The 12,462-nt window shown below is 43.6% G+C and overlaps 1 protein-coding gene across 1 annotated transcript in view; it reads right to left on the reverse strand.

The window, feature by feature from the left end:
• The window catches only part of LOC109840397 (aspartic proteinase nepenthesin-1-like), a 23,536-nt gene continuing 11,941 nt past the window's right edge, over positions 868 to 12,462 (reverse strand). The window contains exons 3-4 of the mRNA XM_020409028.1: positions 1,917 to 2,055; positions 868 to 1,652 (exon numbers count right to left, since the gene is read on the reverse strand). Coding sequence (XP_020264617.1) covers positions 1,044 to 1,652; positions 1,917 to 2,055 — 748 coding nt within the window. The 3' untranslated portion in view covers positions 868 to 1,043. The remainder of the gene's footprint in view (positions 1,653 to 1,916; positions 2,056 to 12,462) is intronic.

Consider the following 12,462-nt stretch of genomic DNA (forward strand, 5'->3'; position numbering starts at 1 on the left):
GAATATGGGTACTCTGCAATTACATGAAATATTTATGTTAAATATAAAAGCATTTCATTTAAGCCCTCTCGTTAAGTTATATAAACCAAGAGCGTACCATGAGTGCAAACGTATCAGAGAAGAATAAATTTTCAAAACAGTCCCAAAAAGATTTTTATTTTTCAAAATCGACCCGGTTTTTTTTTATTTACCAAAATCGACCCGGTTTTTACCACGTGGGCTTAATGACGTTCCTAAACAGTCGGGGTTAGCAACCCCGACTGTTTAGGACATGCAAATTTCAGGTTTAAGGACATTAATTAGGGTTTAACACCCTCCTAAACAGTCGGGGTTGCCAACCCCGACTATTTGGACAAATTTTTAAAACCATCAACTTTTAAAATTTATTTATAAAAAACGACTCATTTCAACCTTAATTTTAAAAACCGACCCAGTTGGTTGAAACTAGGTCGGTTTTTGGAAAAAAAATTTCAAACTTCACGGGAGTTGAACTCCCGTGAAGTTTTGTTATGAGAAAAAACTTCACGGGAGTTCAACTCCCGTGAAGTTTGAAATTTTTTTTTCAAAAACAGACCTAGTTTCATCTAACTAGGTCTGTTTTTGAAATTAAGGTTGAAAGAGGTCTTTTTTTAGGAATAAATTTTAAAACCGGATAGTTTTGAAAATTTGTCCCCGACTGTTTAGGAACGTCATTAAGCCCACGTGGCAAAAACCGGGTCGATTTTGGTAAATAAAAAAAATGGGTCGATTTTGAAAAATAAAAATTTTTTTGGGGCTGTTTTGAAAATTTGTTTTATCAGAGAATGCCGACAAAATTTATCTTCGAGAAACCAAACTGTAATATTTCAATTTCCTCTGTCGCGAGTATGAGTTAAAGTATTCTACCCATACACGAAAAATACCAAATGGAAAAAATTACCAAAAAAAAAGAAAAGAAAAAGTTAAACAATTGAATATCTAATATCATCGTATCAATTACCTCTCCTTTCAGTTTCAGAGGGTAAACCTGCACAAAATCTTCAAAAAAACCTCCCCTCCACCCCTCAAACATCGGCGCACCTCATCGGCGCAAACCCGAGCCTGGACTTCTCAGTATCATACACCACATGAAAGTTCTGCTGCTGATAGTTCCCAATTATCGACAACGACGACCTCGGCGTCCCCAAAATCGCCAAGCACATGATCCCCTCCGGCTCCAGCCTGATGAAGTAGTTCTCCACCGGGAAATCCCACCTCGCTCCGTCGCCGAACACGATGCCGAACCCGGGCATCTCAACATTGTCGACGCCCGTGACATTGTAGCACGGGCTGAGCACGGGGAAGTCCGCGACCATCGGGTATTTCACCTTCCCGATGAAAGTCTGCCTGATCAGATCATACGCGGGATCGATGAAATAGCTCAGCGTCGTGCCGGAGTCGATGATGGTCCCTCCTGTCCCGTCTCCGTTCAGCGTCCACGTTTCCTCGGGGATCGAAAGCGCTTCTCCTCCGATCCTAATCTCTTTGACGCGCACGTAGTAAAAGGTGTCGACGGAGGAGTTCTCTTTGCCAGCAGCAAACGACGTGTAGTTTAGATTCGGGTGGCTCGACAGGCTGTCGTCCTCGCCGAATATGAGCTTGCTGCTGACCGTGAGGTCGCTGTCGCGGATCGACTAGCAGTAGGAGAAGTGATGGCCGTACGAGAGCCCTGAGGCTGCGGGCGAGAAGGACAGCGGGCCACTGGGCGAGGCCCAGGAGCCAGCGGCGCGCGTGAAGAGCCCGCGCTGTTCCAGTGCCCGCACCGGAAATGACGTCGTCGACGCGAGATGGGATGCGAGGCCATGCCGTCGGCAGAGGTGAGTTTCGGACGTGTTGATATATAGGTATCGGGTGGCTGGCGGGTAGTGCGGTCGGTGGTGTTGGGGCGTCGCGCGTACCCAGTAGCAAGTAGGGGAGGGTCGGCGCAGGCTGAACGTGGCGTTGCGTGGGGAGGAGACGCATGGGGAGCAGCGGGCGGTCGGGCAGGACACGTGCGCGTAGGAGGAGGTAGCCGAGGGGTCGAAGACGCGGGCCGCGCTGAGGTCGAAGCACGTCGCAAGCCGAGAGGCATTAGGAGCAGTTGAGCGTCGCTCCGGCGGTCGAGGATCAGCGCAGTTAAGCGGGTCCCGGGGTCCGACAAGGGCGTCGATGAAGTACTCGCCGGAGCCCAAAGGAGACCCCCGACTGTGATCGTGGCGGTCAGCTTTCGGCGAGCTCGGCCCAGCGTGGGCTCTTCCGCGGATTCCGTCGGATGTCTTTGCTTTTGATTTTGTGCCTTTTTGTGGAAGAGGGCTTGGAGCGGGTGAGGGTCCTTGTGGCGGCGCGGCGAGGAGGGAGGCTTGTTTCGCTTGATTGGCGGTGGTGAAGGCGGCGGTGGTTGAGGTGGAACTTCAATTTCTGTGTTTTCTGTCTCCGGGGGGGGGGCGGAATTTGGGGCGTTTGGTGTGGATTTTGTTTTTGGTACAGTCGTCGGTGCGGCCGCGGACGGGGGAGGTTGTGAAATTGAAGCGTGAAGGAAGGAGGGGAACTCCGATGGCGGCTTGAGGTTTTTAAGGCGAGGCGTGAGAGAGGAGAGGAGGAGGAGATGAGGAGTAGTTTTTCAGAAAGTCCATTATTTTCTTCTTTACATGAGAGAAGGCGGAAGAACGGCGGAAAAGAAAATAAAAGGGGAGGGGAGGAGGGTGAGGGAATTTCCTTTGGGAGCTGTATAGGCTTGGTCCCTCAATGGGGAAGATGAGGAGTTTGGGTTGGTTGGTTTGAATGAAAAGGAGATGAAAGTGAGCTACAGTTAGGCCTTTGGGGAAAACGCGGCTTTGATTTTTAATGTGAAGACTAATTTTATACTTTATTAACAAAGTTTACTTGGTCTTCCCGCTATAAAATATATAAGGAGTGAGAAGGGGAATATATTTTTTTTCCATTTTAATGATACGAAAGGATCCAAAATATAAGACCAACAGAAGGACATGTGAGGTGTTCTCTTCCTATTACCTAGTAAGCTGACAATCATTAATGATGACCAGCTCACTATGTAATAGGAGGAGGACGTCTCACATGTCTCCCTGTTGGTCCCATATTTTGGATCATTGGGGAATTTTTCGTTTGATTATGCAAATAGAATGCTGATGTGACAGTAAAAAAATCAACCGGTAGCCTATGGCCAATTCTCATCAAAACGAACTGTTCAAAGTGGGTTTTACTGTAGCTGTTAGGTCCAGTTGAAAAACTGATTTCCTAACCACAGTAGCTTTCATGTGGTTTACAAAAAGGAACCAAACAAGCATAAGCAGGTTGGAGAACCCGAACTGGTGATCCGAACCTAAAAGTCAAAATCTATGAATTTTAGGATGTCTAATCACATGAGCACTGATCGGTGTTTAAACTGATTAAACTGACTGATTAAATTGATCAAATCAATTAAATTTTAATGGTTTGATTTGATTTAGAACAATTTCGGATTGGCTTAATCAGGAAAGGTTTTGCCTCGATTGGATCGCTCTATTGGTTACAAAAATTTTCTTTGTCTTTTCATTGGTCCACAATTTCAATTCATCCATCTCTTATCAATCATTTAATTCATATTTTTCTTTCATAAATTTCCTGGTCTGCATTTTTAAAACATACTCACTGTCTTAACTAAATGGATCCAAGTATAATCTGAATAGAGCGAATTGAACTGATCGGCTTTTGGTTCGGTTTCGAATCCGGAACGATTTGGTTTCATTTTGTCAAATTTTGTTAAAAACTCTTGAACCGACTCCTTTTTAATATATATAATAACGGTTAGATCTGATTGCTTTTATTCAGATTAAATGTAGGTGTGATACAAATAGCAAAATGAAATACATTTTGTAATACTTAAACCAACAATTTGATCACTCCTAACTACCATTGTCGTTGCAAAAGAAAAAAAATAAGTTGTTACATTGAATGCAATTGCAGTTGCATTGTTACTTCATAAAACGTATTTGGGCAGAAAATTAACCACAATTTCTTTGTTTGGCTGTCTGTACTTTTGTTGTAAAAATGCATTACAAAATCTTGCATAACTGCAAATATTGTTGGATTTGTATATATGTTCTCGTAAACTATCTACATTTTGTAAGTTAATACTTTCTAACTCAATGGCATGGCATCAATTTTAGTTTTACTATTATTATTATTATTGAAATTAGTTGCAGTATTTGCTACATCTAATTAAATAATTTTCCACGAGATAGAAATTCAATTGTTATCAACTACCATGTTGCTAAATTGCCTAAATATCATTGTTGCGTCTCTATTTTCTGTCAGCAAAACATCCGCTCAAATTGATGAATTTGTAGACCAAAGTCTGACTTGTCACTGTTGTCTCTTGATGTATTTCCTTCTACCTTCAATTTTCTAATCGTTGCATATTGAGGTGTCTGAACTGTCGTTGTTGTTGCTGACTTTTGGGGTGGGGCCGACATGAGAGAGGAGACAAAGGGCAGTTAGGTTGGGTATGAATTTAATACAGCCGTTGCATTATCACGCATACACAACATGACAAAGTTGTACCAAGTTTAATCAGATGAAGTATTGAATAATGAGGAATGGGTGTGAATTGTGAAAGGCAAGTGCCAATTTTTAGGTTTTTATAGGTTTAAGGGACAAAACTATAGTGGTAGGTCACTGCGTAGCTATGGCTCCTTGAATTTATGCTCCTCATTGATCCTTTAGGGCTACAAATGTTCCAAACAAGATTTTGGGAGAGTTCCCTTTTGTTTTCCTATTATTTAGTTAGTTATACATGGATATGTATTTATGAGAGTTGTAGCAAAAAAGTTGTAAAAATTGCTGAAATTAAACTCAAGAGAACTACTTATAATGTCTTTACCAATAAGTTGCATATATATGCATTAACATGGCAAACAATTGACAATTGTAGTGTTAAGATATGTCTTGTACCTAATTATTTAGTATCTAGTGGGATTTTGAATCCGATGCGCTTATAGGCCAAGTTAGCGTTAAGGTTTCTTGTTTTAGCACTCAAACACTATATAAGCCTCTCATAAGAAAGAGCTTGGTGCGAGACTGGGGGATCTGGATAGAATATGAATGGTGATATAGTGGATTTTCATAATGCTTTCTCGTGGATATAGGTCGAACTTTGTTGACTAAACCACATAAACCTCAGTGTATTCTTCTTCTTACTTGTGTTTGTTCTATATTGCAAACTTGTGGTTTGATCTCTGGATGGCGAAGATCAGGATCAGGAATCGTCAATTCCCCAATAAGTGGATTGATTAGTTGGATGTCAAAAGTTCAAGCAAAAGTGACATTGTCAACTATGGAGGCCGAATACCTCGTGGCAACGAAAGCTTGCAATGAAGCAGTTAGACTTCAAGGCCCGTGAAGTTGTATTGTGGCAATATGTACAATCTATTGGACAAAGGACTCGGTGCATCACAAGATGGACTAGGCACATAATAGTCCATTATCATTATATTCGAGAAGTTGTTGAAGATCGAAGAATTCAATTGTTGAAAGTGAGGATCAAAGAGAATGTGTCAGATATGCTAACAAAGGCAGTTCAAGTAACAAGTCAGGTTGGAGTCTATCTTCTATAGGCTTCAAGATAGATTGGCTTTGCATCAAGATGAAGATTGTTGGTCTTGTGATGCTGAATCAATAACTTTGGCCCATTTTTCATGTTATTTTGAAGCCTATATTGATACATATGGGTTGAGCTTTTTATTTTCTTCCCCTTGGTTCTATGGGTCATACTAAAAATAAGAGATGTTTGATGTTGGGAAATTTTAGCCCCCCGCGTACTATGATCCTCACAACTTGGAAGCTAATCCACAATCAATAAAATTAGAAAATAACCGCAATCAAGAAGAAGGAACATCAAGATTTACGTGGTTCGGTCGACCAACTTCGACCTACGTCCACGGGATAACAATACGAGAAATCAACTCTCGTCTCTCAATCTCTCAACCTCACATACATAATCAACTTTCATATTCTCTCAAAAATCCACTCTTTACAATCTTGTGAACAGATAAATACTGCGAAACCCTCTCCCAATGTTGTAATCTTTTGCACGGGCAAAGACTACGAAACCCTCACCTCTTTCATAACATTATTGAATCAGGTTACGCCCTCTGCTAACCCTATATTACAATAATATTGGCTTTCTCTCCTCTCTTTGGTTTTTCCTCCAACAATAGAAGGATATATATAGGGGAACCAAAATCCTACCCCTAGCCAAACTTCCTAATTAGGATAGGATAAAAACTCCTAATTAAGATGAGACCTAATCTTCTAATCATGATAGATCTCTAACCCTATCTAATTCTTATGAAGTTATACAAAGAATCAAAGACATAATCCCAACATTTGACAAGTTGGGTGAAGAATACAAACGAATTTGATCAAGTCTTGGATCATTTCTCTTCATACCCATAATTGCTTTCTTCTAGGAATTGTGAAGGAAAAAAGAGGAACAGTGGGAGGTTTTGGGAGAAGCTTGTGTGTGGATCAAGACCCTTTGGCAAGGAGAAATCAAGGAAGATAATGTGTTTTCATTATCCATCGTGAGCTTGTAGTTCTAGCAACTTATGATAACCCTCTTCTTCTCTTTAGATTGTTGTTGAGTACTGTAGTTTAGATTTCATTTGTTTGGCTTGATGGGTTGTTTCTTTTGCTGCTAGTGTTGTAGAAGAGGGTTTTTGGCTGGTGTATTTGTGAACGCGGATAGGCGGATAGGACAGTGGCCCCCACACACATGAGCTTTGAAGAAAAAAAAAGAGGTGAACGCGGTTTCAATTCTTTCCGCGTGATGATGGCCCATGACCTGACTTCCAATGTCCCTATATAAGACTTGTTAATTCATAGGGTTAGGTGCAAGCAAAGGAGGTTTGGCTGCAGGGTTCTTTGGCGGCTACAGTGCGAACACAGGGGCGATTTTGAGACTGCAGAGAAAAAGAAAAAGAAGAGGCTTTTTTTCTTTTAGGGTTTTGTCCATCCTTTTGTAGAGAGAGTTTGTGAGGGATTTGAGAGAGTTTGTTTGAGGGTTTAGATTGTGAGTGATTGTAAACCCTAGTTGTACTCTCTCCCTCTATTAGTAGATCTCCCCCCTCCTTGCCCCGTGGATGTAGGCAATTTGCCGAACCACGTAAAAATTGGTTGTACTGCTTTTGTGTGATTTGTAATAGCTTTTTTGCGCGCAGCGGAAATTTCGGCAGCACTTCGGCAACACAACAAGAGAGTCAGATCGAAACAAGAATTCTTATTGCGACCTGACTCTCTTGTTGTGCTGCCGAAGTGCTGCCGAAATTTCCGCTGCGCGCAACAAGTGATATCAGAGCCCAGATTTCAGATCTAGGGTGTTTTAGATTAGGTGGAGGAAGATTCAGTTGGAAGCTTGGTTCTTGGAGTTCTAGGCTTCGGTGGAGATAGCATTAGGAATTGCCATTGGAGATTTCGCTTTCCTCGTGTGGATAGGAGATCTATTTGGAATCCGATCTAGGATTCAGTTGGGTGGTTCCTAATTCTGTCAAATTTGTTCTTTCTCTACAATTTGGAGTTAGTTTGCAATGGGAGAAGAAGGTGAAAGCAGCAAATCGATGGCGAGTACAATACAAGTTGGTTTTCAAAACACTAAGATTAGTGTGGTGAAATATGACGGAAAAATCAACTTCGGTTTGTGGATGAGCGACGTACAGGATGCGCTCAATGCTCAGAATTTGGAAGAGACCATCATGGTCCATGAGAGGCCACCTAAATATGATGAGGCGATATGGGAGAAAATGAATAGGAACGCGTGTGGGGTGATCAGATCCTGTTTGGAACAGGAACTGAAATATGATGTGATTGGGGTGACGTCTGCAATGAAGATGTGGAAAATTCTCAACAACAAGTATCTCACAAAGAGTGTTGAGAACAGGTTGCACTTGCTGCGAAGACTCTTCAGATTTCAGATGTCCAGAGGCACCTCGCTAGCGGCTCATGTGAACAACTACACTAAGTTGTTGTCGGACTTGGCGAATGTTGATGAGAAGATATCGGATGAGTACAAGGCGATTATTTTGTTGGGCTCCTTACCGGATGAGGAGTATGATACCTTCGTGCTCACTTTGTTGAACGGGAGATCTTCTATCAGCTATAGTGAAGTGACTAACGCATTGACCAATTACGATTTGAGGAGGAAGGATAAGGAGACTTCTCGCGCTAGTACTTCAGGAGAGGCCTTGTCGACGAGAGGTAGAAGCCCATATCCGAAAGGTGGTATTAGAGGAAGGTCAAAGTCTAAAGGCCGCCATCAATTAGCAAAGAACCAATGTGCATTCTGCAAAGAGCAGGGACATTGGAAGAGAGACTGTCCGAAGCTCAAGGAGAAAGAGAATGGCAAGAAAAAGGGCCCGAAGGCCAATGAGGTGAATATTGCAAAAGGCGATGATTCCGATGATTCGTGCTTTTCTCTACTGATTACTCCGGAGGTGAACCATGTGGATGCATCAGATTGGATGCTTGATTCCGGCGCTACTTTTCATGTGACCCCTAGGCGAGACTGGTTTGCATCTTTTGAGAAAGTCGACGGGGGCGTTGTTGTCATGGGAAATGATCAATCCTGTGGCGTTTGTGGGATAGGTACCGTACGGATTAGGATGCACGATGGAGTAGTCCGTGAGTTGAAGGAGGTGAGATTTGTTCCTCAACTGAAGAAAAATCTTATCTCAGTTGGAGCTTTGGAGGCGAAGGGATTCAAGGTGACTTTCGAAAACGCTGTAGCGAAGGTTACTAAGGGATCATTGGTGGTGATGAGGGGAGTCCGCAATCGGAATTTGTATTATCTGAAGGGAAGCACCGAGATTGGCCAGGTTGCTTCGGCTATTTCAGAAGCGGACATGAGCAGACTTTGGCACTATAGGTTGGGGCACACAGGTGAAAAGTCACTGCAGGCATTGTGCAAGCAGGGGCTATTGAAGGGAGCCAAGAGTGGGAAGATTGAGTTCTGTGAGCACTGTGTTCTTGGCAAGAAGACGAAGGTAAAGTTCGGGACTGCTATTCATCAGACGAGGGGCATCCTGGACTACGTGCACACAGACGTTTGGGGTCCTACCAAGACTGCATCACTTGGTGGTAGACATTGGTTCGTCACTTTTGTAGATGACTATTCTAGGCATTGTTAGGTGTACACCATGACGAAGAAGAGTGAATTCCTAGATTTGTTTGTGGAGTGGAAGAAAAGATTGGAACTGCAGACTGGGAGAAAGATCAAGACGTTGCGATCCGACAACGGTGGTGAGTATACTTCTGACCCCTTTCAGCAGCTATGTCGAGACGAGGGCATAGAGAGACACTTCACAGTTAGTCATACACCGCAGCAAAATGGGGTGGCAGAGAGGTTGAATCGGTCTTTACTGGAGAAGATCCGATGCTTATTGTCGCAGAGTGGTTTGGAGAAGATCTTTTGGGCTGAGGCACTTACATATGCGAGCCACCTCATTAATAGGCTGCCTTCATCTGCGATTGAGGGGAAAACCCCTATGGAGATGTGGTCGGGAAAGCCAGCACATGACTATGACCAGCTCAAGGTATTCGGGTGCCCTGCATATTATCATGTTAGAACTGATAAATTGGAACCTCGAGCTAGGAAGGCCATATTTGTAGGATTCAAGCGTGGTGTCAAGGGATACAAGCTTTGGGATCCAGTTGATAAGAAGATTGTGCTGAGTAGAGACGTCACATTTGATGAGGATTCTATCTTAAAGCTTCCCAGCTCTCATCAGGTGGAGAGCGACCCGACAGAAGAGATATCGCAGGTGGTGGAGATCGATGCAGCTCCACATTGTCCAGATGGTACAGTATCCATGCAGGTGCCGACTGAGGTGACGTCAGGCGAGCACGACGGTGACACGGAGGATACGAGTACAAATGTGCAGGATCAGAAACCGACAGCTCAGGTTCAGGATTCTATTACGGTTCGGAGACAGAGGAGAAACATACAGATGCCAGTACAGTATGCCGACACAGTTGCGTATGCACTTCCGGTGGAGAGTATCGATGAGATGGTGCCTACTACATTCAGAGAGGCCGAGCAGAGTTCGGAGGTTGATTCGTGGCAGGTGGCTATGCAGGAGGAGATGGAATCTCTTCATAAGAACGATACATGGGAGCTTGTTGAGCTTCCAAAGGGGCGGAAGGCAATTGGTTGCAAGTGGGTATACACGAAGAAGGAGGGCATTGAGAGCACTCCATTGAGATTCAAAGCTAGGTTGGTTGCGAAGGGCTATACACAGGAGGAAGGAATAGATTATAATGAGGTTTTCTCTCCGGTGGTGAAACACTCTTCGATTCGGATTCTGCTAGCTTTGGTGGCACAATATAGTTTGGAGTTAGATCAGTTGGATGTGAAGACGACATTTCTTCATGGTGATCTTGATGAAGAAATATATATGACTCAGCCATTGGGATTCCGAACTGCAGGGAAGGAAAAATTAGTTTGCAGATTGAAGAAATCGCTATACGGTTTGAAACAGTCTCCTCGACAGTGGTATAGGCGATTCGATGGTTTTATGCTTGGTCATTCGTACACTCGGAGCCAGTTTGATCCTTGCGTATATTTTCGCAAGTTGAAAGGAGGTGCGTACATTTATTTGTTGCTCTATGTCGATGACATGTTGGTTGCCTCTATTTCCAGGTCGGCTATAGGTGAGTTGAAAGTTCAGCTTTCAAATGAGTTTGAGATGAAGGACTTGGGCGAGGCGAAGCGCATTTTAGGGATGGAGATCGGCAGAGACAAGAAGAAGGGCATAATTTGTTTGACACAGGTGGCTTATTTGAAGAAGGTCCTACAGCGATTCCATGTTAGCATGTATACGAAGCCAGTTAGTGTACCATTGGGAGCCCATTTGAAGCTTTCAACTGGTCTTTCACCAAAGTCAGTTGAAGATCGTGAGTTGATGTCGAAGACTCCATATGCGAGCGCAGTTGGGAGCTTGATGTACGCAATGGTATGTACGAGACCAGATTTATCACAGGCGGTGAGCATGGTTTCGAGAGACCAGATTTATCACAGGCGGTGAGCATGGTTTCGAGATACATGCACGATCCAGGAGTGGGTCATTGAGACGCCGTGAAATGGATTTTGAGGTACATTCGAGGTACACTCAATGTTGGTTTGATTTATGAGCGGGACACTAAAGGTGGGCAACTATGCATTGGCTATGTTGATTCGGATTATGCCGGGGATTTGGATAAGCGCCGGTCTACGACGGGGTATGTGTTTACTTTGACCCGTGCGCCGGTGTGTTGGAGATGCACCTTACAGTCTACGGTGGCTTTGTCTACGACGGAGGCAGAGTATATGGCAGTTACGGAGGTTGTGAAGGAGGCTATTTGGCTTCGAGGACTTTTGGAGGAACTTGGTATATCGCAGAGATCCGTCACTATTCATTATGATAGCATGGGTGCTATCTATTTGGTGAAGAATCAGGTTTTTCTTGCGAGAACGAAGCACATTGACGTTCGTTATCACTTCGTTCGGGATGTTCTTGAAGATGGCGATGTGAAAATTATGAAAGTCCACACGAAGGATAATCCGGCGGATATGCTCACTAAGGTGGTTCCGAGCAACAAGTTTGATCATTGTCGAAACTTATTGCATATTTGCGATTGTTGAGGCCGTTGGCGGCCATTTGGATGAACTACGTTCGGCTTGATTCCTTGGGCAAGAGGATACGTAGGCAGTCTTTCAGATGCAGCCGGTTTGGATTAGTTGATTTTGATGGGGGTGAGATTGTTTGGGCTCTCGTTCGGGTTCCCGACTTGTTGTCGAATGAGTGGGACATTTGGTTTGGGTTGCTTTGGTGTCGGCTCAGTTTTAAGAAAACTTCACCAAGGTGGAGAATTGTTAACGCGGATAGGCGGATAGGACAGTGGCCCCCACACACGTGAGCTTTGAAGAAGAAAAAAAAGAGGTGAACGCGGTTTCAATTCTTTCCGCGTGATGATGGCCCATGACCCGACTTCCAATGTCCCTATATAAGACTTGTTAATTCATAGGGTTAGGTGCAAGCAAAGGAGGTTTGGCTGCAGGGTTCTTTGGCGGCTACAGTGCGAACACAAGGGCGATTTTGAGACTGCAGAGAAAAAGAAAAAGAAGAGGCTTTTTTTCTTTTAGGGTTTTGTGCATCCTTTTGTAGAGAGAGTTTGTGAGGGATTTGAGAGAGTTTGTTTGAGGGTTTAGATTGTGAGTGATTGTAAACCCTGTTGTGCGCAGCGGAAATTTCGGCAGAGTTTCTGGTGCACAATAAGAGAGAAAGATCGATAAGAATTCTTGTATCTCAAAGGAAATAAGAATCTGAAAGCCTAATATCCCATCAAAGTGGGATATTAGCTCTTCCTCTCGTCAGCTCTAGGACTGCGCGTCGAGGGATCCTAAAAACTATTACAATGGCCACAAACACAAACAAA

This window comes from Asparagus officinalis, chromosome 1 (assembly GCF_001876935.1).
Source record: "Asparagus officinalis chromosome 1, Aspof.V1, whole genome shotgun sequence".
In the NCBI taxonomy this organism is placed as follows: Eukaryota; Viridiplantae; Streptophyta; class Magnoliopsida; order Asparagales; family Asparagaceae; genus Asparagus; species Asparagus officinalis.